At 41.6% G+C, this 26,243-nt stretch overlaps 1 protein-coding gene across 4 annotated transcripts in view; it reads right to left on the bottom strand.

Annotated features, from left to right (window-relative positions):
• ARMH3 (armadillo like helical domain containing 3) overlaps positions 1-26,243 on the bottom strand; it is a 178,824-nt gene that overhangs the window by 108,545 nt on the left and 44,036 nt on the right. For all 4 annotated transcript variants that reach the window (XM_036086236.2, XM_036086254.2, XM_078077198.1 and 1 more), the window contains exons 17-20: positions 24,670-24,735; positions 23,745-23,814; positions 22,399-22,459; positions 10,430-10,518 (exon numbers count right to left, since the gene is read on the bottom strand). In XM_036086236.2, the coding sequence (XP_035942129.1) occupies positions 10,430-10,518; positions 22,399-22,459; positions 23,745-23,814; positions 24,670-24,735 (286 nt within the window). The remainder of the gene's footprint in view (positions 1-10,429; positions 10,519-22,398; positions 22,460-23,744; positions 23,815-24,669; positions 24,736-26,243) is intronic.

Below are 26,243 nucleotides of genomic sequence, written 5' to 3'. Positions count from 1 at the left end.
AATGTTTTTCTTTCTACCAACACTAGCATGACCCCACAAACATCCATTCCAACTTTCTATAACCTCAGTGTTAAGTGACTAGCTAAAATGTACATCACGGTATACACAGGATGGAGTACACGGCCAAACATGCAAAGATGGTTCCTCTTTGATGGGTTCAAGAAAAGGAGCCAAATATACTCAATCAACAGAGAGCCACGGACTCTTGGGCAGGAATGCAAATTAAAAATGAATCCCGAGTAGCCTTCAAGACGACACTGTGGCAGCCTTCAGAATAATCATCAAAGTTCACAATCAAAGCCACCAATACACTTAAGTACCAACAATAGTCTAGGAAATCCTTAGGTATCCTGGATTAGACTCCTAATCTTTGCTAACTCTATTAAATGAGGCTCCAGATACCTGGCTCCAAATCCTCTTAACCTACATTGAGTGAAAAATAGAGAAGCTATGTCAGTGAGATATTTGAGGTATTATATTATAAATGCAATATGGTTAAGTTGTAGGGAAGTGGGTACTCCATACACACTTGTTTCTTCATTGGAAAGTCTACCAGGCACTTTGAAAATTTTGTTTCTGGGCTCTTTTTCAGGAACTACAAATTGGCTGCAACTGCTGCCTCTTTTGACTCTATTAGAGGCACCAGTCAGTCTCACACTTAGCTTTGGCCTAACCTTCCCTTGGGGAGTCTTGCACATCAAGTATGGCAACAGTGCATAGAAGTTCTGCCTTCTGTATGCAGATGCATGTGGGATATAAGATAGCGTGCAGGTTCTGGGAAGCTGAACCAGGAATAGGCACCCTGATGGTTCCCTGAGTCCCAAGTGAATTCCCAGAGGCAGAAGCAGCTGATCTATTTCTCAAATGGGAAGAGTTTCGTGCCATCCACCTAAGAATACTGCCACCTCACACGGGTCTCCCTCACCCCATAAGGAACCTTGTTTGCAGAGCTGTCCCTAACATCAATGTACCCCACATAATGAGGACTTCCCCAGATTTTTTCCTAAACTGCTTTGAATTCAAGGAGAGAGTAGCAGCAAATTGTGTTGCACGTAGAAGAGTAGAATGAATAATGGATATGGGAACTTCTCCAAGACTAAAACCTGTCCCTGACACTGAGGTAAAGCAGGTGCAGAGAAGAACAAGCCAACTACAGGAAGACACAATTACGTGGTAGCTCAGACGTCTGCCTCAGAGAAGCAAAGGGAAGGGTTAATTATAAAACCAAGTGAATGACATTTAAATAATATTAAAAACAGGAAGGAGACAGAGAGCCTCTAGCAGAGCACAAATAAATTGTCTCCAAAGAATCAGGTCAAAGAGAGCTGTCTGTTTGAACAGCTCTAACATACTATAAAGAAAAAGAAAGAAAGCAAAGACAAGACTCAACCAGGCCCTATTTTGTGGCCTGGCATGGAGCTAGGATGAGATGCCACAGATCCAAATCAAAATGCGCTCATTTGGGGAAATGGATAATTTCACAGTGACTGATAGAAGAGAAATATTAGCATCTCACTTGCTTAGAAGAAAGGCAGAGGAACTCCAAGGACAGGCTAGAAATAGCACTAGTATAACAAGCCAATGCCTTCCAAACCCCAGAGGCACTATAAACTCTAGCCAATTCCAGCATCTCTGGACAAAATCACCAATTACCCAGGAACACTGCCAACAATCAGCAGGCTCACTGTCAATCAGCAAAGTGGCGCAGGACAACTTAGAAGCCAACACCTACCAGTAGAATAATTTTAAAATACATAGGTGGCCTCTCAGAATATAGGCATCTGTCTGGCTGCAAACCCAAGCACCTCACTTGAAGAGGCCAATGAATCAAACAAGAAAATGAAATGGCTTTGGTTGTGTGCTATGAGCCTCTCCAGGTGAATAGAGCACAAAAGTTAGTACATCTGATGGGAGGATTCTGGGAAGACAGCAGAGTAGAAAGCACCAGGTATCTTTCTCCCTACCTAGACAATCATTGCAGTGACAGAATCTGTCTGATATTAACTATTTTGTAACTCTGAAGTCTGGTAAAGGTTTTCAACTTCCAGGGGAAGACTTGGATGGTAAATTTTGGTTAATTTCAGTCAATTTCAGCTCTTAGCACAGTAGCAGCTAGGCATCCCCCACCCCACCCCCCCCAACCATGTGGCAAGCAGCATGCACACAGCTCATAGGAGGTAAGGTGGGCAAAAAGGAGCCTGTCCCCCAAATACTGGGGATCTGTGCTTGGATAGCTGGTTCCTGCTTCTGATTACAGAGATGCAGACAAAGAAGCAAGCCACCATTGTTGCTGCACCTCCTCTCACTGAGGCAAACCCATCCCCATCCAGGTAAGTTACATCCACGAGATTTAAAGGACCAGGTATGGGGCACCTGGGTGGCTCAGCTGGTTAAACCTCCAGGTCATGATCTCAGGGTCTTGGGATCAAGCCCACAGCAGGCTCCCTGCTCAGTGGGGAGTCTGCTTCTCTCTCCCCCCTCTTGTGCTCATGCTCTCTCTCAAATAAATCAATAAAATCTTTAAAAAATAAAGGGCCAAGTGCCCTCTTTTATCCACCTTCATTTTTTGTCTTTCTCCCTTTGGGAGGCAGACATTTAAGACTAGAACATTCAAAAACAATTGCATAGGAGCGCTTGGGTGTCTCAGTCAGTTAAGTATCCAACTCTTGATCTCAGCTCAGGTCTTGATCTCAGGGTCATGAGTTCAAGCCCCATGTTGCGGCTCCTTTAAAAAAAACAAAAATCAATTGCATATACAGGGAAAATTAGAAAGTGATTGCACATGCCCAAGAAAAGGCTCAGAAGAGAGCAAAGAAGACAGACACTAAGTTTACACTCAGGCTGAACATGGGCAGAGACAGCCTATAACAAAAAAATAAAATAAAACAAAAATATTAACAAAAAAGAAAAAAAGCAAACTCTGAGTAAGAGAGAATCTGATTTCTTGAACCTGAGAACATTATATTAAGTGAAATAAGCCAGCCGTAAAAAGACAAATACTATATGATTTCACTCATTTGGGGTGCTTAGTGTAGTCAAAATCATAAAGACAGAAAGTGGAACATGGCTTGCCAGAGGCTGGCAAAGGGAGGAATGGGGAGTTCTCGTTTAGTAGGTGAAGAGTTTTTGTTTTACAAGATGAAGAGAGTTATGGGCAGAGATGGTGGTGATGGGTGCACAACAATGTGATAAATATTTAATACCAGTGAACTATACACTTAAAAACAGTTAAGATGGTAAATATTACATGTATTTTACCACAAAAAAAAAAAAAAGAAGTCAGTACATCAACAGGCTGCATTGCCTGAAGGCTCCACACCCCTCTAGATGAATTGGAAAAAAGAACAAACTCTTTCTTCAAATGGAAGTTAGGTTCTGTGTTACATTTTCCTTGCTGTTGAAGTATATCTGCTTAAAAGGGAAAATAAGGTTCTCAACTATCTCCAATTTCCTGTTTACCTGGGGACACTGCAATTCTCACAGTTACCACCCACCCTCTTCTTTATCATGAAAATGAGCCCTTATGTGAAAGTTCTCACATGGAACTCAGACTCTGGGAAATGCAGGATCCCGGACACCTCATTCCTGCGCGGCTGCCTCTAACCGCGCGCAGAAGTCAGTGCCTTCCAGGGTCCTATACCACCTACTTATTTTTTCCAACACTGCCCAGGTAAGAGAGAGCCAAAATTGTCACCCTTTAAGAAATCTAATAGTCAGTGAGACCACGTCTCAGTGGAGGCATGTGATGTAGAATCAAGAACTTTACTTCCTGCCAAAATGTGAGAAAAACAATAAAAAGACCTGTCCTGCTCACTGGAGATCCAGGGAAAAATGACACCTCATGAAACCAAATCTGTTCCTTTAGAACTAGTACCGGCAGAGCAACAAAAGCACAGCTACTCCTTCCTCTGTCTCTTTTAGTTGACAAGATGCTAATGGGCCTATGAGAGTTGACATTTCTCTGGATCGGAAGTGACTTCATGTGCAGAGAAAAGAACAGAGATTTCTCACTCTTTTCAGGGGCTTTTTGGTGGGAATCTTTTTCTCCCTCTAACAGGCTAAACCTGTTAGAAATTCCTATCTTTTGCTTCTGCCAAGTTTCTGAGGGGATGAAAGAAAGAGTCAAAATAGTATAAATTTTAGACTTAGCCAAATGTGGTGATTTGAAGGAAAAAAGAGTCTTCTGGCATTCTTTTTCAGTCCTAGGGCTTTCTACACTGCTGTATAGAATCTTTCATAACAAAATTATGGAAACAGAAAAATGCCTTCTAATGACCCTGTATTAAAACATTCTGAGAGAAACTGATTATCCACAGAAGAAAGAAGCCTCCATCTTTTTGCACATGGAAGCTAGAGCAGTCTTAATTAGGCACATCAAGCCTAGAATACATCTTGTAACATATTCCCCTACATCAGAGAAAATTTGGGGGAAAGAGGAAGAACAATTTAAAAAGCAATTTTAAAAACAAAATAGCAACAGCAGCTGCCAAAATTCCTCTCCCCATCTACTCTAGCTGTTTACTGCTGTGTCCTTCTCTCCTCCCTATACCTTCTTCAAAACTAAAAGAAGCAATATTGTAGAGTTATATAAGATGTCACCACTGGAGGAAGCTGGGTGAAGGGTGCGAGAACTTGCTATACTATTTTTGCAACTTCCTGTGAGTCTATAATTATATCAAAATTGAAAGTTTAAAAATGAAACTAAACAACAACAACAAAAAAAGCTCACAATTAGAAGTTCAAAGAATAGTCCCTAAATCAGGACAGCTTGACCACCAAGCTGTCAAAGCTATACTTATACAAGAACACACAGGTCAGGGGCGCCTGGGTGGCTCAGTCGGTTAAGCGTCTACCTTCGGCTCAGGTCATGATCCCAGAGTCCTGGGATTGAGCCCCACATCGGGCTCCCTGCTCCACGGGAAGCCTGCTTCTCCCTCTCCTACTCCCCCTGCTTGTGTTCCCTCTCTCGCTCTATCAAATAAATAAATAAATAAAATCTTTTAAAAAAAAAAAAGAACACACAGGTCAATCTATGGCTCGGGTCAGTCTTTCCCTTGAAAATTTTCAGTCCTGTGTGACAACACTACAATATAACAAGCTTCCAACGAAAGCCTCTAAACTCCCAGTCTCAAGGTATACCTAACCATGAAGTCACAGGCTTCTGCTAGTGATGAGAAAGCCAGCTGGATCCACAAAGCTGTGAGACTCTCTGGGTTTTCCATTTGTCCCAGTAGGTATCTAAAAGGTCAGGCCATGTACGATTTCTCTTTTTCACAAAGCTGTGAATGCTTTGGATGCTATTTAGCACAGTGAAGCTGAACAGATTGTTTTGGGGGCTTTGGGGGCCTTTCTTCCTGCAGGGAGGCAAATGTTGCCTAGTGATCTGCGTCTGAGCATAGGAGTCAGGAACTCTAAGTTCTAATCATGACTCTGTTTAGTATCTGGTTCCATGATCCTTAGCAAGGCACTTACCCTCCTATACCTCCACTCCCTTCCCCAACAAATGGTGATAAAAATAATGACTTATCACCCAGGGATGTGGCAAAGTGAAAGGGTAAGAAGGACGGTGATCCATAGATAAATGTCGAATATAAAATGTCAGTATAAATCTGCCTTTAAATCGACCCATGTTTTCAGACTGTGGAAAGCTACACTATTTAAATGCAGGCTGCCTCCCCAGTGCCCCTTCTGCCTGCAGTGGAAGTAAAATAAGCTGACTCCATGAAGCTCTGTTCAGGTCTTTTCCTCTCTAACAACTACATGCTTCTCTCTAAACATTCTGCTCATTCTTTGGTTAATGGCTTGGAAACCATCAAAGTTTCCATTTTTACTTAGTTAAAAGCAATCCATGTATCTGTAGGTAAGGACGAAACAGACAAAGGAAAGAGAAATCACCCGCCACTCCCTTTCACATCAATAGTTCAAATAGGGGCGCCTGGGGGGCTCAGCCGGTTAAGTGTCTGCCTGCGCCTGGGGTCATAATCTCTCAAATAAATAAATAAAATCTTAAGAAAAAAAAAAACAATTCAAATAAAAAAGTGATAAAGTCAGCTCAACAGAAACATGACAACAAACATCCTCCTGGGTTCTATCATTATTGTTGTTGTTAATCATTGTTGTTATTGTTTTGAGGCCCAAACACAGCACTGTACTGCTTTTTTTTTTTTAATATTTTATTTATTTATTTGAGAGAGAGAATGAGATAGAGAGAGAGAGCATGAGAGGGGGGAGGGTCAGAGGGAGAAGCAGACTCCCTGCTGAGCAGGGAGCCCGATGCGGGACTCAATCCAGGGACTCCAGGATCATGACCTGAGCCGAAGGCAGTCGCTTGACCAACTGAGCCACCCAGGCGCCCCAGCACTGTACTGCTTTAAGAGAATGTTGATTCATCAATAATAGAAATTCACATGTCCAGCTATCCATTTATTCATTCAAATGTTTTCCGAGCCCCTGTTATAAGCCAAGTATGTGCTGAAGATAGAGCAATGATAAAAACAAAGGCCCTGCCCTACAAAAACTTTTTTAAGAGGAAAGAAAGATATTTAAATAAATCATTATGCAGACTTATGCACACATAGCAAAACAGTGCAATATGCTAAAATAGAAACCCCAAGTGCCATAGGAAGACACAGGAAATAAAATATAGTGACCAACGTGCTCCTTATCCCAAAGAAGTTCAGAGAGAAGATTGTGAAGCTAAAATTCCCAGGAGAAATACAGTATGATCAATAAATAAAGAAAAAATATTAACACAGATAGTAAGATGTTCTGTGAAAACAGAAATAATTGGGAGGCCATGGAACCTAAAATTAAGACAGGGATTCTTTTTTTTTTTTTTTTAAGATTTTATTTTACATATTTGACAAAGAGAGAGACAGCGAGAGAGGGAACACAAGCAGGGGGAGTGGGAGAGGGAGAAGCAGGCTTCCCGCGGAGCAGGGAGCCCGATGCGGGGCTCGATCCCAGGACCCTGGGATCATGACCTGAGCCGAAGGCAGACGCTCAACGACTGAGCCACCCAGGCGCCCCAAGACAGGGATTCTTAACACAGGATCATGGATGGCTTCAGAGGGTCCATGAACTCTCTGAAATTATATGCAAAATATGTATATGCAAATGGACATTTTTCTGAACACAAAGATTGTATCTTTCATTATATTCCCAAATGTAAAGACCGATTTCCTAGGATCTTATCCTAAAACCCAGTTTTCTATCTCTATAGAGGACAGTTGTAAGACCTAATCTTTTAACCAAAACAGGAGATCTGCGTAGCCTAGAGGTCAGAGAAGAGCTTTTGAATTTTCCATAACTTGGTGAAAAATAGTGATTGCTAAAAAGAGGGCAATGAGAGAGGCAGGCCTTCTTCCTTTCCCTATTTTAGTTGAAGTTAGCCTAAATATATTTCCCCAAATACTCAGATACTATGGTGACAGGCACCATATAAATAGACAGTGGCAGCAGGGAGAAGGTCAGGGCTTGTATCTGTAAAACCAACAGAGCAGGCAGGATTAAACCCCCAACTAATACAGCTGCCTCATCCTCAACCACAAGAGCACACCTAGGATTTCCATATGGGAATTTGTAGGGAGACCTCTGGTTACCTCCCCAATAACAAAGAGTGACTGCAGTCAAACAGCACAGGAATAAAAATCACCATTCGAAGTGCAGTGATACTACACACCCACATTCCAAACAACAAAAGGCATTTGGGTCCTAGCCAACTGCTTCCTAGACACCCAACGGCTTCTGTGTGTCCAATCTAACAACACATGCCTTCCCAGTTTTATTTATAAATAAAATTCAATTAAAGTTCTCAGCATAGTATGGGCATCTATACATATAAGCATATTTACCATGGTAAGGTTCATACACCTCCAGCAAATCCTTAAGTCTAGAAGGCAAAGAAAGAGTAAAAACATGGGCATACCAACATATGAGGGATACTGCCAGCCAAGGAGTGGGTGGATCCACCATAACCACATTTATATTCACTGATTGCAATATTATACGTTATTATGGGCTCTGATACATCAGATGTAGTATAGTATTTTGCAACTTTCCTTAACACCTGCTGCTCAGCATCTCACTGTGTATGAATACAGGGAGCCAGGGTTCCAGGAGACTCACCCAGTCTATATAGGAAAAGGACCTAACCTCACTTGGCAGAGAACTCTAGTACAAATGCCTATGCCTCAGGAACAAAAAGTCATCCCAGCATCACTAAGAATCCTCATATACATCTCCTCTCTACCTATCAAGGCTTAGGATGCCAGTCAATCAGTCCTGAAACAGCACATAATTACAAACAGAGCTGCACATGACAGAAAGTACTCAAAGACAAAGTCAACTGACCAACATAGGATAAAAATGGTCTCCTGCCTCACAATTTCCTAGCCAGAATGGGGAAGTGCTAAGATCAAGAAAAAATAAATACAGAAGACATTCTTAACCTCTTTAAAAGATAACTGACTCTTTAAACAAAAATGATGGCAATGTATTTTGGGATCTTAGCATATGTACCAGTAGGATATATGACAACAGTAGCACAAAGGACAGGATACAAAGTGGAGGAAGGAGAGTAATGGAAAGCCCTGGGCCCCAGGGAGACAGACCAGGGTAAATGGTAAAAGGCAACGCAACAGAACAACGAGGAAGATGACCACAGGTGATGAGGATGGGAGAAAAGCCAGACAGATCCCAGGGACCAGAGACAGGATGGCTAGGATAGAAAGGAAAGAAAATAGAATACAAGAAAAAATCAAACCAGAAGAGAATCAAAAGCAGGCAGAAACAACTATTACCACCAACTCGTTAGTACTACAATGGGTAAATTCATCCCAGTTATAGACATAAACCATTTGTACTTGTTATCAAGTCCTACAACTATTAATGAACATCCACAGATTTGTTGTTTTTTTTTTTTAAGATTTATTCATTTGACAGAGTGACACATTTGACACAGTGATAGAGGGAACACAAGCAGGGGGAGTGGGAGAGGGAGATGCAGGCTTCCCGCAGAGCAGAGAGCCTAATGTGGGGCTCAATCCCAGGACCCTGGGATCATGACCTGAGCCGAAGGCAGATGCTTAACGACTGAGCCACCCAGGCACCCCCATCCACAGATTTGTATCATTTTTGTGTTTTCTCTTTAATCCTAAATTTTTAGAACCTAACAATCATATAACTATTCATAGACAACCACAATAGTCCTGTATATTAATAAGAATTGGTCCTACCTAGGAAATTCTACTAACTTTAGTCATTTCAATCTCTTCTGATCTCTGTAGATCTTCTGACATCCCCTCAGTCTCAAACTCTCACACAATCACACTCTTCTCCTAAAATACCAAAGTGCCACTATTACCACTTAGTGTTGCTCTACTGTTCCACCCTTCACCACCAGAGGCAGTAACTGCAAAGAACTTGCTAATCCATTAATTAAAGATCTCTACTTCCCATTATAGAGGACTAAATTTAGAAAGCCAAATTGGGTTGGGAGGAAACCATGTGTCACAACAAGTGAGATGAATTCCATGGAAGGGGGTGGGGTTAGTGGCCTGTTTCCTACGAAGCCTCTGACACTAACACACCCTCCTGTGCTGAGAATACACAGAAGCTCTTCCACGGGCGGGGCAACCATTCATCACTATAATCATCCGAAAAAGACTTTATTGTACCATCAGGTCACCAAAGCCACAGGACCTATCAGCAAGCAAATGCCTCAGGGAGCATGTCTCCTGGCTTTCCTGAAACCTCCAATTTAGTTACACAAAGAAAGGGGTGGCAAGCCAGCATTAATTGTACCCTTAAAGAAGAACCACTTCCCGCCTGCAGGGGTAGCTGTGACTTTACTGGGCTACCGAATGGACACAAAGACAAAAGTAAACACTGTAATTTGCTGGTTTTGTCTCTGGCACAGGGGGAGTGGTACAAGTGACACTGTCTGTAAACAGCAATAATGCCAGATGTAACACAAAGAACAGGATTCCCCCCCATCTCCCCACCCCCTCCCCACCCCCTCTCCCTATGACATTCCTCCAGAGATTACTCATCTTGAGGAAACACACAGAAGCCTCCCTATAGTCCATATGCTGCTACCACATGGAACTGAGGGAGAATCCAAGTTTGTACTGATTCCTCCTACCTCACTCTTATTCAAAGCAAGAATCATTAGAGCTCAAGATATATTCAATTGTTTTCTACCAGCTGACAAAAACATACAGGGAGAAGAAATTTGAGAGGAAGTATGGAATAGATATGTGCCATGCCTACGTCTGGATAAGAACAAGGCTGAAATGACAAAAAGTGTAAATGAAAATAGAAGCATCCTAAACACACTAAAAACTTTAAAAAAAAATTCATCTGTGCCTAGGCCTAGGGGCTCATAAAAGATCTAGGAAAAGAAGATGAATTCAAAAGAGAAAGTTACCTGACCAGAGTTCCCGCCAGGTGTAATGCAGGCGTACTCTACACTTCTTCTGGTAGCAAAGTAGTTTATGTACTACCTGAATGCAGCGTCTGTAACAGAGAAAAACAGGGATAAGCCTAAAAGTATGATGCAACTCACCACAGATACCCTTTTCTTTAGCAAGGCAGCTTTGCTAAGGTCACTAAACATGCTGGAGATGAATTTGTACACATGTAAAAGAAAGAAACTTCAACTTTCTGATGCATAAATTGCCCCTACACACACACACACACACACACACACACACACACAATGCTTGTGCTAATTCCCTTTATCACTAGGAAAAGAGGGCTATAATCGCATACAGGTCAGCAGTTGATTAGGTATTACAGATACTATACCCTTGAGTATCTTTCCTCAGAGGAAAGCATACATCAGTGGACCAGAATTAAGAGTACTCCATTCAATGTTACAAACATAGGATATCAAAATACAAAATTAAAGACCTTAAGTCTTCAGATCTTTTTTTTTTTTTTTAAAGATTTTATTTGAGAGAGAGTTGGGGGGAGGGCAGGGGAGGAGCAGAGGGAGAGGGACAAGTACATGCTGCACTGAGTGAGAAACACTACGCAGGGCGCAATCTCAAAACCCTGAGATCATGACCTAAGCCAAAATCAAGATTCGGACGCTTAACCAACTGAGCCACCTACGTGCCCCTCTTCAGATCTATTTAAATTTGTTTTTAATTTAAATTAATTTTTAAAGTAAATTTTGGTTTAATTCATAATTAACTTAAATTTTATTTACATTAAAAGTTGGGGCACCTGGGTGGCTCAGTCGTTAAGCGTCTGCCTTTGGCTCAGGTCATGATCCCAGGGTCCTGGGATCGAGCCCCGCACTGGGCTCCCTGCTCAGCGGGAAGCCTGCTTCTCCCTCTCCTACTCCCTCTGTTTGTGTTCCCTCTCTCACTCTGTCTCTGTCAAATAAAATCTTTAAAAAAATATTTAAAAAAAAATTTTTTTTTAAAGTTAAATTAGGGTGCCTCGGTGGCTCAGTCAGTTAAGCATCTGCCTTCAGCTCAGGTCATGATCCCAGAGTCCTGGGATCAAGTCCCACATCGGGCTCCCTGCTCGGTGGGGAGTCTGCTTCTCCCTCTACTCCTCCCCTTGGCCTGTTTGCGTGTTCTCTCTCTCTCACACTCCCTCTCTCTCAAATAAATGAATAAAATCTTAAAAAAAAAAAAGTTAAATTAAAAATTCACTCTTCAGTTGCACTAGCCACATACCAAATGCTCAACTACCACATGTGGTTAGTGGCTACCATAATAGGACAGCACAACATATAGAACTTTCCTATCATCACAAAAACTTCTACTGGGTGGTACAATTCTAGATCATTGGAATATTCAACATTACTCACATCACAATAACAAATATGTTTGGGAGAGTATTTCTAAATAAGCAGTTAATAGGTTGAGATGAAAGACTTTAAACATTATAAACCTAATAAAAAATATTTTTTCATCTCTGATTGGGAAAGGGATTTGAAAGCATAAAAAGCCATGGAGGATAGTACAAAGTAGAATACAGATGAAATTTACTTCCTAAAAATGAGTATTTTGTGTGATTTTTGAAAAAGTGATTACATTAAAGCCAAATCATATGGGAAATTACATTTGTAGCAAAAGACACAAAACCATTACTATGCTTAATGTATATGTTTATACAAATTGATAAGAAAAAATAGCATCCCGGGGCGCCTGGGTGGCTTAGTCGTTAAGTGTCTGCCTTCGGCTCGGGTCGTGATCCCAGGGTCCTGAGATCGAGCCCCACATTTGGCTCCCTGCTCGGCGGGAGGCCTGCTTCTCCCTCTCCCACTCCCCCTGCTTGTGTTCCTGCTCTCGCTGTCTCTCTCTGTCAAATAAATAAATAAAATCTTCAAAAAAAATAACATCCCAGGGCGCCTGGGTGGCTCAGCCGTTAAGCGTCTGCCTTTGGCTCAGGTCATGGTCCTAGGGTCCTGGGATCGAGCCCCGCATCGGGCTCCCTGCTCTGTGGGAAGCCTGCTTCTCCCTTTCCCACTCCCCCTGCTTGTGTTCCTTCTCTCGCCGTGTCTCTCTCTGTCAAATAAATAAATAAAATCTTTAAAAAAAAAATAAAATAAAATAAAAAATTAAAAAAAATAACATCCCTAATAAGAAACATGAGCAAAGTAAATAGTCAACAAATCCCCCACCCCCCCAAAGGGGGAAAATATGGAAAGTTAACACTTTTCTACAATGTTCAACTTCACTTTAAATAGGCATATTAAAACAATATTGTTTTTATGTATCAAATTAATACAGATTTTAATGTTGATAAAGGTAGAGCGAAACAGCCACTTATACGTTATCAAGGAAAGTATTATTGGTACACGGCCCTTTTAGGAGGCAATTTGGCAATCTCTATCAATAGCCTTAATAACGTTTATCCCCTTTGACCCACAAACACCACTCCAGAGAATTCAGCTTTACCCAGAATGCAAAAACTAAAATGCTTTAAACAAAAAGATGTTCGTCATAATCTTATTTGTTTTTTTTTAATTTTTTTATTGTTATGTTAATCCCATCATAATCTTATTTGTAATAAAAGAAAACTGGAGGGGAGCCTGAGTGGCTCAGTCGTTGAGTGTCTGCCTTTGGCTCAGGTCATGATCTCAGGGTCCTGGGATCGAGTTCCGCATCGGCTCCCTGCTCAGCAGGAAGCCTGCTTCTCCCTCTCCCACTCCCCCTGCTTGTGTTCCCTCTCTCACTGTGTATCTCTCTGTCAAACAAATAAATAAAATCTTTAAAAAATAATAATAATAATAATAATAAAACCAGAAACAACTGTGGAAATAACATCCAGTGCTGAGAGAATAGCAAGTAAATCATTACACATACAGCAGTTCTCCCTTATCTGCGGGGGATACATTCCAATACACCCAGTGGATACCTAAAACTGTCAACAGTATCAAACCCTCTATGTCTGTTTTTCTCCTATACATACATACCTATGATAAAGTTTAATTTATACACAGTAAGAGATTAACAATAACTAATACAGCAATTATAACAATATACTGCAATAAAAGTTATGTGAATGTGGTTTCTCTCTCTAAGTATCTTATTGTATTGTACTCAGCCTTCTTATGGTAATGTGAGATGATAAAATGTCTATGTGGTGAGATGAAGTAAGCTGAATGATATAGGCACTGTGACCTAGCGTTAGGCTACTACTGACCCATGGTATGCAGATCATCTGCTTCCAAACCACGGAAAATGAAATGACTGATAAGGGGAGACTACTGTATGTTATGTACTAAATTATGTTCCTTCAAAATTCATATGTTGAAACCCTAACCCTAACTAATGTGACTGTATTTAGATATAAGGCCTTTAAGAAAGTCATTAAAGGGGCGCCTGGCTGGCTCAGTCAGAGGAGCGTGCAACTCTTGATCTTGGGGTCATGAGTTCAAGTCTCACACAGGGTGTAGAGATTAAATTAAAAAGTAAAAAAAAAAAAGTCATTTGGGGTGCCTGGGTGGCTCAGATGGTTAAGCGTCTGCCTTCGGTTCAGGTCGTGATCCCAGGGTCTTGGGATCGAGCCCCGCATCGGGCTCCCTGCTTGGCAGGGAGCCTGCTTCTCCCTCACCCTCCTACTGTTCCCCCAGCTTGTGCTCTCTTGCTCTCTCTGTCAAACAAATAAATAAAAATCTTAAAAAAAAAAAAAAGTCATTAAAGTTAAATGAGGTCAAAAAGGTAGAGCCCTAATCTGATAGGACTGGCTTCCTCATAAGAAAGGAAGAGACAACCAAGGATGCTTGCTCCCACACAGAGAGAAAAGGCCCTGTGAGGATACTGCGAGAAGGTGGCCATCTGTAAACCATGGAGAGAGGCCTCTGGGGAAACCAAAGGTGCTGGCACCTTGATTTTGGACTTCTGGCCTACAGAACTATGAGAAAATAAATTTCCATTGTTAAGCCACCCAATCTGTGTTTTTTTTGTTATCGCAGCCCAAGCAAACTAAAACATAGATATATAATGAAACCCCATAAAGCTCTTTTTCTTTTAAAGGCTTATTTATTTATTTTAGAGAGAGAGAGGCAGGGAGTGCACAAGCGGGGGCGGGCAGAAGGAGAGAGAGGGAAGCAGACTCCCCGCTGAGCAGGGAGCCCAACAGGACCCTGAGATCATGACCTGAGCCAAAACCAAATGTTGGACGCTTGACCAAATGAGCCACCCAGGCAGGGCCCCAAGAAGCTCTTAAAAAGCATACCATGAAGAATTTTTCACAACACAAGAAGATATTTATGTTACAATGGAAAGTGAAACAACAGCATGCAAAATTATATACGTTTAAATGTATGATAATGGTCACAACCATATTCAAGTATTAAAAAAAGATTTAATTTTGATGTTAATTTGGATGGTACGATTATAGGTGAATTCTATTCTTTCTCTTTTAATGTTTTCTCCAAATTTTCTACAACTCTATTTTTATAGCTAAGCAATCCACCATTTAAAACAAATTCATTTTTATTTTTTTTTAAAGATTTTTATTTATTTATTTGTCAGAGAGAGAGAGCACAAGCAGGGGGGAGCGGCAGGCAGAGGGAGAGGAAGAAGCAGGCTTCCGGCTGAGCAAGGAGCCCGATGCGGGACTCGATCCCAGGACTCTGGGATCATGACCTGAGCTGAAGGCAGACGCTTAACTGACTGAGCCACCCAGGCATCCCAAAACAAATTCATTTTTAAAAAATTTTAAAATCCTCAAGGTACCTGGGTGGCACAGTCAGTTAAACGTCTGACTTAGTTTCAGCTTGGGTCATGTTCTTGGGGTCATGAGATTGAGCCCTGTGTCAGGCCCGGCACTCAGCATGGAGTCTGCTTGAGATTCTCCCTCCCTTTCCCTGCCCCTCCCACTTGTGCATGCACTCTCTCTCTCTCCCTGAAATAAATCTTTTTTTTTTTTTTTTTTTAAGATTTTATTTATTTATTTTACACAGAGAGACACAGCAAAAGAGGGAACACAAGCAGGGAGAGCAGGAGAGGGAGAAGCAGGCTTCCCGCAGAGCAGGGAGCCCGATGCGGGGCTCGATCCCAGGACCCTGGATCATGACCTGAGCCAAAGGCAGACGCTTAACGACTGAGCCACCCAGGTGCCCTGAAATAAATCTTTAAAAAAGTTTTTTTTACCATCCTCTAAAAGGGGCACAAAGGAACCTTTTTAGAGAAGAGAAATGTTTTATACCTTGACTGGGATAGTTGTTACAAGGATGTATACATTTATCAAAACTCATTAAACTGCTCATCCCATTGCAATACTGTTTATAAATCCTTGGCAAAGGAAGTCCAGAAACACAATGGGCAGATCATGAGAGAATAATATGGAGAGAACTTGGATGTTAATCTGTAAACCAAGAATCTAAGTACTCAAAGTTTTACAACATCATTTCTAAAATCAAGTTAATGCCCCTTCTACTTTTGCCAAAGTGGTGGGAAAGTCCAAGTAGAAATAAAATCCTTGGCTGTGATGAGGATGTAGAAAAACTGGAGCCCGTATACATTGCTGGTGGAAATGTAAAATGGTACAACCACTTTGGAAAGCAGTTTAGCAGCTCCTCAAAATGTTAGACGTAAAGTTACCACATGACCCCCCCAATTCCACCACTAGGTATATACACACAAAAAACATATATCCATACAAAAACTTGTACATGAATGTTGATAGCAGCATTAGTCATAACAGCCAAAGATATAAACCACCCAAACGTCTATCAACGATGAATGGATAAATAAAATGACATCACACATCCACACAATGGAACAGTAATCAGCCATAGAAAGGAGTGAAGTACTAATACATGCCACAACACAGATGAAACCTGAAAACATTATGTCACAAAAGGTCACATGGTATATGATCTCACTTATATAAAATGTCCAGAATAGACAAATATATAGAGACAGAAAGTAGACTGGGAATGGGGAAGTAGAAATAGAGGCCCAAGGCTTAGACTCTACCCCTCTGAAAATCCAGGCTCATCACACAAACCAAGATTCAGAAGAAACTGTCAGACCTATATTTTCATTCATTCATTCAATAAATACTGACTGTTTACCAACTAAGCATCAAACACTTGGGGTGCCTGGCTGGCTCAGCTGGAAGACCGTGCAATTCTTGATCTGGGGTTGTGAGTTCAAGCCCCACGCTGTGTGTGGAGATTGCTTAAATAAATAAAAAACTTTCAAGATTTCTCCAAAAAAATTAAGTAAAATAAACATCTAGCACTTACGTCTTATTAGAACTAAGTTGTCAAGTTCCTAGAAAGTAGACCCAGGTAATCTGCTAGTTTCAGGCAAATGAAAGAGGCTTTTCCTCTTGAAACTGTTTTGACATAAAAGAATGAGGCCGAGAAAACAGGAGACAAAGTAAGTAAGGCAAAGGGCAGAGCACAAGGTGGCTCCTCGCCACCCACTTGCCCCAAATGCAGTTCAGCTAAATGGCAGCTTCAAGTAAAGAATACTTCTGGAACTGGGATTGAGACTCTCTTAGGTTCTGTGGTTTTATTCTGAGACAAAGAGTAACCTAAGATCCTACTAACTTCAGCAGACAGCGGAGGTAGCAACCTGTAGAGAATCAATCTGACGGCTCAGGAATCAAGTGAAAGTGGAGGTAGCTAATTTCTTCTTAGGCTTCCTAGCAGAGAGGAAAAGAGGAGGGCAAAGAAACCAAACCAAAACAAAACAAACACCACAATCCTCCCTCTGTGGAATGAGAGCCAAAGACACTAGCTAGAAGAATTAAAGTGCTGGGGCACCTGGTGGCTCAGTTGGTTAAACATCTGCCTTCGGCTCAGGTCATGATCCCAGGGTCCTGGATCGAGCCCCATGTCGGGCTCCCCACTCAGCAGGGAGCCTGCTTCTCCCTCTCCCTCTGCCTGCAGCTCCCCCTGCTGTGTTCTCTCTCTGTCAAATAAATAAATAAAATCTTAAAAAAAAAAAAAAAAAAAAAGAATTAAACTGCCTAACAACATAATGACCCAAATGAAATGAACTAAATTTGTAAATTAAAGTCCTGGAAGTTTTCAAAATATTCCCAGTAATGGGCTTGCACTGCTAACCTTCCCATTCTACTTGTCCCATTATTCAGATATCTCTCTCTTCTTCCCACTCCTTGTAGGTCTAAGTGGTCTTGTAGGAGGCTTTCAGATCAGAATTATAAGAGGACTACATAACAGATCTCTCTCTTTTTTTTTTCTATTTAAGTAGGCTCCACACCCAATGTGGGACTTGAACTCACAACTCAGATCTACCAACTGAGCCAGCCAGGCGCCCCTATAACATTTCTCTCTTAAAAGACTTCAGTATCCTCAGGAGTGGTATCAAAAATATTTTACAAACCATACAGAAATATAAATTAATACATAAGTCAATACGTATATCAAAAATTTAAATTCTCTTTTACTCTCTTAATAAACTAAACTGTATCAAAACTGCTCACCAAGTCACATAAATTAAAGCATAAATCACCGTAATAGTTTCCAAATCAATTGTTGACTTTTAGACACTGTGGTGTGATCTCCTGTTTGATGCAGCTGTCACTAGCTACAAGATGCCCTGGTTCGGGGCGCCTGGGTGGCTCAGTCGTTAAGCGTCTGCTTTCGGCTCAGGTCATGATCCCAGGGTCCTGGGATCGAGCCCCGCATCAGGCTCCCTGCTCGGTGGGAAGCCTGCTTCTCCCTCTCCCACTCCCACTGCTTGTGTTCCCTCTCTCGCTGTGTCTCTGTCAAATAAATAAAATTTAAAAAAAAAAAAAAAGATGCCCTGGTTCAAGCCATGATTTAACTTAGGAATATACAAACTCTTCTATCAACTTCCCTACTAAACTGATCGTCATTAGGTGCCTGGTGCTGACCGCCTTGTTGCAGCCAGCAAAGATGGCTGGATGCTGCCCATATATGACCACCCATGCACAGTACACTCTGCACACCAGCACTTCTCACATGGCCTGGATCTGGACAGCCTGCAGCTGGCCCTATCGATAATGCCATCCCAACACCGAGCCGCTGTGGGGCAGCAGGGAGACACTACCTATGCTCCCAAGCCTGCTGCCACCAACCTCTGGTTCAAAGACCATCAATATTCACCTGACACTGCTCCTAAGCTCTGTTCCTACCTCTGCAGCCCCCCAACAGGTGACATTACCAGCCTGGTGGTCTCAGTAACTTACACTATTTACCAAGTAGAATGAAAATTTTAACAACTGCTACAACCTTAAAATATAGACTGGCTGAATTACTCTACATTTATTGCTTCTTTGGGGTGTTTTTTATGCATGTAGTGGTTTCCTGTTTCAACATGAGGCAGTTCCACTTTAACCTGAAGTCTTCTTGTGGGCTCCACTAAAGTCTCTACTTTCTTCCAGTGCCTACCCCCAGGTGAGGGAATCTCTTACTGAGAAAGAGCACAAGTTTTCCAAGTAAGAGTAGCTTAAAGGAAAGTTTACTCTCCTCAGAGACTATTTCTCCTCACTCCTTAATCCTGTGGCAGCAGTGGGGGTGGCAGCAAGAATCAAGGAATACAGTGAGGAGTGAAATTAACTGGTTAAGTTTCCCCACCTCTTACTGCTCCAGGCAAGACTTTCCTTCTCTCTCTTTCTCTCTCTCTTTGGTCTAAGCACCTTTCCCCATTATTACTTTACCTACAGCATTCATACACAGATATGAAATTATTTCATTTCTGACCCAGATTCTGGTTTTGAGTATTAAGTCTTTCCACACTCCCTAGTTCTTCATATTTCACCAGGAGGATTATAAACTTATCTGAAATGGTAGAAATTCATTTTGCTTTCAATTTCTCATTCTGCGGTATGCTGCTGAAAAGCAGTACATAATGAGAAGTGAGAGCAGCAACCTGGCCTGATGCCCAGCTGGGAGCAGAGAAGTTCACCTAAAAAGGACTTGATGCTCCAAATGCCAAAAACCAGGAAGAGGGTTGGAGGAGGAGGTGGGGACATCTGGATATATGCCCACGGGTAGTAATGAAGAAAGTGTATTCAGCCTGAGGGTGGGACCTTCTGCCCAGCCTCTGTCAGTTTGATGCCTCATTATCTTCTCCATCTTCCCTAACCTCAGGACATTCAATTAGGGAGCAGGTGGAACAAGCAACTGAGAAAGCAAGACAATACCCAAAAAGGTAGAAGCTGGGGGGAGGAGGGAGTTAAAATATTTATGTAGACTAGGTTCATTGGCTGTGATGTGAGGTTCTGGGTAGAGAGCCACATACCTGTAACTCTATGTGCTGAATGCACAATCTTACCATGTCATCCCACCTTCAACTGTTCCCCATCAGCCACTTAATCTCACGCAACCGTTTTTCTACTCTCCTATGCTTCCTCCATGTACCCTACACTCTAATCATCCTGAATTACTTTCTACTTTCCAAATATTGCCACACTTTCAAGCCTCCAAGCCTTTGAAGATGCTGGTCCCCTGCTTGGTGTGTCCCTCCCCCACTCTTCCACATAGAAAACTCCCACTGTTTCTTCATGACTCAGGTCAAATGCAACCTTCTCTGTTATCTTCTCTGATGCCCCAGTCAGCATTTGTCACCCTGTGCAAATCTTTTTGTCACTTACCACAGCAGTAGTTAAGAGTACAGCCTCTGGGGTGAGAGAGACTTGAGTCTGGTGTGCCACTGTGGTAGCCAGCCTGCAAGATGGCCCCCAGTGGTCCCCACCTTCTGGCATTTACATCCTTCTATAAGGATGTAAATGTATCACAGACCAACACTGTATGAGGGTTGGTCTATACGACCAACAGAAATGGCATGTCATTTGAGATTAAGTTATAAAAGACACTCTGGCTTCCATCCTGGACTCTCACTCTCTTCTTTCTCTCTTGAATTACTTGGAGGAGGCCAGCTGTGGTGAGCAGCCCTATGAAGAGGTCCACATGGCAAGGAACTGAGGTTTGCCAACAACCATGTAAGTGAAGCTTGGAAGCAAATTCTCCAGCCCCAGTAGAGCCTCAGATACCTACAGGCCCAGCTAACACTTTTTTTTTTTTAAGATTTATTTATTTATTTGAGAGATAGAGTGTGCACGCGAGGGGAAGGGAGAGGGAGAGGAAGAGGGAAAGAATCCCAAGCAGACTCCACACTAAGCGCAGAGCCCAACACGGGGCTCGATCTCACAGCCCATGAGATCATGACCTGAGCAGAAAACAAGAGTCGGACATTCAACCGACTGAGCCCCTCAGGGGCCCCCCAGCTAACACTTTGACTGCAGCCTTGTAGAAACCCTAGCAGTTACACTGCTTCTGGATTCCTCAACCACAGATACAGTGAGATAACAAATATCTGTTTTAAACCACTCAGTTTGGGGTCATTTGTACACAGCAATAGATAACTAATACACTGAAGCAGGGATGGCAACAACCTAGGATTTACAGTAAGAAAAGCTGAGTTCAGGTCCAGGCAATGGTGCTTACTAACAGAATAACCCTGGGCGAAACACTCAACCTCTAGAGTCTAAGTTTCCTCACTTGGAAAATGAGAAAACTGAGACTATAATAATATACTACCAGGTAAACAGCATATCCTAAAACCAGGACATAAGATAACCAAGCTACAAATAAAGTCCGTAGTAAAACAAATCTGATTCCTAAGGTGCTGAGGTTCAGAGATACACCTAAAACAAAATGAAAACTTACCTAATCAGTGTTATAAAAAAAGCAGCTTTCATGGTGTGTGAATTAAAATAAAGAATCAGGCTTACTTCTGAACACCAAAAGAAAATGCAAACAGAAAAATGCAAACTGCAGGGCACCTGGGTGGCTCAGTCGGTTAAGCGTCTGCCTTCGGCAGGTCATGATGCCAGGGTCCTGGGATCGAGCCTTGCACTGGGCTCCCTGCTCAGTAGGGAGTCTGCTTGTACCTCTCCCTCTGCCCTTCCCCACCACTCGTGCTTGCTCTCCCTCTCTAATAAAATCTTAAAAAAAAAAAAAAAAAAGAAAAATGCAAACTACTTACTTACTAAAAGTAAAATTTGTATCATTATTTCATACCTAGGAAACCAAGACTATATTACATGACCTATAAGCAGTCTAAAAAGCTGGAAGTCTACTCTATTCAGAGTAAAATCTTTTATACCTCCCTAGATCCCAGGCCTGTCTCTGGAATGAGGCACACGGACATTGCTATTCACCAAACTGCTCTCTTGCTGAAAAAAATGGAAGTGGCAATTCTGCTGTCAGACTCAATTCAGATGCTTTTTAGGGAAAAAAGATAATATATATATTTGGGATCACACTAATGTGCCACAGCTGTTCTTGGGCATTAAAGGTAAGAAGAATGCAGAAACAGTAAAGGAGAGAGAAAGCCTGAAGACTTAAACTTTATTAAAATATGATGATTTTCAGTTGCCTCTAGTTGTGTTGGTTGTAAAGAATTGCGATAAACAATCTGATTTCCTCAGGAGGCAGGAATCTCCCAGCCAGGCCACTATAAATATAATTTGCCTAGCCAGAATAGTTTGGACTAGGCTGCTAGACAATGTAGGCCAACAACAGACCAGAAGGTGTATTTCTCTGGCCTTTCCCTACCTTCTAACTACTGCTAACTACTTTGATGCCAAAGCCCAGGGATAACTAAGTGGCTTGCTGGTATTCCACTATCTTTGGATTACAACAGCCACCCATGATCACTACTTCAGTGCATCAGCCCTGTTCTTCACGTAGTGTGCCTAAAGTGATAATGAAGATATGTGCAGAATCCAAACTGTGGTTTGTACATTTTTTCCCCCCTTCTGGAAAGATGTATAAATCCAGGCCATAAAATGCTCCCTGACACTTCTCCATGCATAAATGAGTTTTTCCTGAAGTATACACAGAATTTTTTGACTATAAATTTCCTATCACTCAATTCTATAAAATAGATTTGCACACATTAAGTGAACCATGGTACTTACACATACAGATCCATAGGAAACTCCTTCATCATGTGTGTTACAATAAACTCCACCATCAGGTCTGAGGGGAAAAGGAGAAAAATGAAATCAATCAGAATGAAATGCATTTCATGCCTTTGAGTTGGAAAAAAACCTCAGTATACCTTACACTCATGCTGAATGACAACCACTAACTGCATCTTTATTCACGTGCACTGAAATTTATTTTAAATAAGGTAGTTGTTGCAACACTTTTCACTACCTGCCACTTGTAAAGTTTTGTTTGTTTGTTTGTTTTTTTAAGATTTTATTTATTTATCAGAGAGAGAGAGAGCACAAGCAGGGGGAGCGGCAGGCAGAGGGAGAAGCAGGCTCCCTGCTAAGCAAGGAGCCCGACATGGGGCTCGATCCCAGGACTCCGGGATCATGACCTGAGCTGAAGGCAGCCGCTTAACCAACTGAGCCACCCAGGCATGCTGCCACTTGTAAAGTAACAAGGAAATTAGCTCACTCTCCTATTTCCAGAAGGATACCTTGACCTACCAATAAATTCAGGTACATAAGAGATTTCATTGCACAGATAATTTGTACCATGGCACTAATGCAAAATGCCAGATGGAAATCATACTCTGAGAATCAAGTGATGAGGCAAGCAGAGAAGAAATTATGGATCACATCCATGTAACACTCCATGTTAAGCTCTGAAGTTATGTCAGTCTCTCTCTTCTCACAATCACGCTCAGTTTGACAGATATTGACTGAATGGTCTGTGGGGCTTTGGGTCAATAGAGGCTCATTATATAGTCTTAATTACTGTTTCTAAAATCAAGTAGCTTTAGGAACCAGGGCTGAATATCCAAATGAAATGGGATTAAGAGTTCAGATCACTCCCCTGAGGAAAATGCAGAATTCTGGGCAGACATAATCACATAAGATACAACCCCCTACTGTCAGCTCTGTCAGCCTCATCTCAGCTTAATTTACTCAGAGGAAGTTTTGTATTTCTGATCCGTGAACTTCAAGCCTCCTGGCCAGTTAACACATCAATTTGGACGAAGAAGGGAATGAATAATTTGAAATTTTCATCAGGAATAAGATACTTCACAAATTTAAATCATGTATCAGGCTTAGACTTAGCCATTTGTCTCCCTGGAAAGATCTTTTTCTTTAAACAAGAGAACCCTTTAATTGAGCATTCTGTTTGTTGGAGTTGCTTTACCAAACTAAGCAATAAACACTGTTTCTTAGACCAGAGAAGAAACATAACTAGTACCTTCTCTGAAGGAGAAGCACAGCAACCAGGATCTATCCCTCCTCTTAATCATGAAAATCTGTCTCAGAAAAATGCCAATTTTGATGAGACTCACCCAGTACTGCACATACTAAGGGACGGCAGGGAAGGTTCTTGTCTGCTGCCTTCTTCCTGTGTCTCATAGGCTTCACACAAAAAAGAAATGAAGTAAGTAAACACCTGAATTGATATCCAATGGCTCATCATCACGTTTTTCATGCAAATAAAATCACTACTACAGAGATGCTACCTTTTCTTTCTTTTTCTAGTGATGGGGGTGGGGTGGGGCAGGGAGGACTTGTAAATGCTTCTTAGTTATCAATGCAGGCCTGTGACAGAAACACAATTCACAGCAAGACAACAGCCCCAAAGGGCACTGGAGCGTACTACAATGGGAAAGCTGTTGTTTTTACTTTGATTTTATCTATACAAGTGACATTACTAACAACAGAAGAGGTATACTGGTATTTTTCTTTGATAAAATAAAGAAAAAGAGAAGAAGGTAACTGTGTAGAGGCAGTAACAGTAGCAGTTGCAAAAAACAAAAGTAAGTTTCAAATATAAACCTCAATGTGATATTTTTGAACATACCTCCAACTTTGAAGTAATTCCCTGATACCTTCATATTCTATTTCCCCTGCCTCTCAGGTAAATAAAACAGCATCTGGTCTTAACTAATCAAAGATCATACTACATTTTAAAAACAAAAGGCTTAGGCCCAACTCCTTGTTGAAATCTACATTACTGAAACATTCTAATATTACTGCCATGTGGACATGGTTGTGGATCTTTCCATCCTCTCTTGAGTAAGAGCTCCATGACACGCAAAAAAAAATCCCAAAAACAGGCATGGGCCTGTTGAACAGCAGTTAAGCAAAAGCCCTTTAGTAAAACATTCCACCCACATTTGTTCTAAGTAGGATCAATCTCATCCTCCCCAATCCTGCCAACATACCAAAAATTTCCTCTAAGAAAAAACAAGAAACAAAAGTCACACCTACCATTCTGTGTAAGTTTACTCGAAAATTCATATTGTCGTCATGCAAAAATGCATTTGCATACTGATCCTAAAAAAACAGAAATATGGAGAAAAAGTAAGGAATGAGAGCTATACTTAGGAAACTCAGTTTATAATCTATCACACTTGCTACAAATCCTTGGACTTCAAGAACTACTTTCAAGGGGCGCCTGGGTGGCTCAGTCAGTTAAGCATCTGCCTTCGGCTCAGGTCATGATCCTGGAGTCCCAGGATTGAGCACCGCATCTGGGTCCCTGCTCCGTAGTGCTTGCTCTCTCTCACTCTCTCTCAAATAAATAAATAAAATCTTAAAAAAAAAAAAAGAAAGAAAAGAAAAGAAAGGAAAAAGAACTACTTTCAAGGACCCGTTAAGAGGGCTAATGGGATAAGACTAGAGTCTTAATGTCGAACCCTACTTAAGCCATGAGATTTTAATGGGATATAATTTCCCAGTGTCTCTAACTGGTCAAAAATCTCTCAGCAAATTACAAACAATAAAAAATTAAGGCACAGGACTTGAGGCAAATGCTGAGAAAAATCTGTTTTCCTATTCTCTCTTCCTTCCCATCTGCCCAAGGAGTCTGCTCCGTTTGTGACAGCTTGAAGGTTTTCATCAGGGCGGGAGGATACATGTGCAGACTCCACATGAGGATCCACGATTAAGAAGAGAGGTCTGCACTGTGCTGGGAATGGGCTTGGCCCAGCAGGAGAAAACTGCTACACAGGCAGCATGGCAGGAGGCAAGACCCCATCTATCTCTGGCTTTGCTGAGGACTGATGGAAAATCAAAAACCTCTCATCGGTAATGAACATCCTTTGGCCCTTTCCCAACACCTTTTCTGAAGATCTGACATGCCTACAGACTCCAATTACTAGGAACTGTTACAATTTGTGAAAAACAACTCCTTTAAAGATTTTCTTAGAAAGATTTTTGAAAAGCAATTACACCAGGCCCACTGCTAATAAGCAGCTCTTCTATAACCAGCTACCCATAACCTGGTGAAAAGTAGGTCATCTTTTCACAGAGAACATAAAAAGGGAAAGAATGAGCGAGATCTTTACTCCATGTGGACCACCTTTACTATTTTTCTTGAGAGAGAAAAGATCAAAATAAGGGATAGTAAAAGGGGAAGCTGAAGCGAAAATTTAGCTCTAAATTGACTCAAGTTCTGCCCATAACCAGGGATCTGCCTGAGTGACGCCATTTGGGCCCTGTGGTTTTTTACACCTGTGTTGCCACCAAGATTCAGGGTGAGTTCAGGCCTAATTAATCCAACCAAAAGAGCCTCCTGATAAAGCACCTCTTTTGTTCACTCTTGGGCTCTTCCTCTTCACCAAACTACAATCAGCCCAACTTTACTCGGTTTCCAATTCCCCTCTTTCACTTTTCTATCCACCCCCCCCCACAGGAAACTTGAGCTCCTTTTTTCATTTTGCTAAATGCAAAAGACCCAACATGAGCAGCTTCAAAGGGGTAGGAGTATTTCTTCTACAGAGGCTTAAATCTCGTATTTAAAACTCTTAAGAGCTCACATCTTCCAGTTCAAAATTATAGCA

This window comes from Halichoerus grypus, chromosome 7, assembly GCF_964656455.1.
Source record: "Halichoerus grypus chromosome 7, mHalGry1.hap1.1, whole genome shotgun sequence".
In the NCBI taxonomy this organism is placed as follows: domain Eukaryota; kingdom Metazoa; phylum Chordata; class Mammalia; order Carnivora; family Phocidae; genus Halichoerus; species Halichoerus grypus.
Note: the sequence above shows the minus strand (reverse complement) of the source record. Positions and strands in the feature narration are given on the sequence as shown.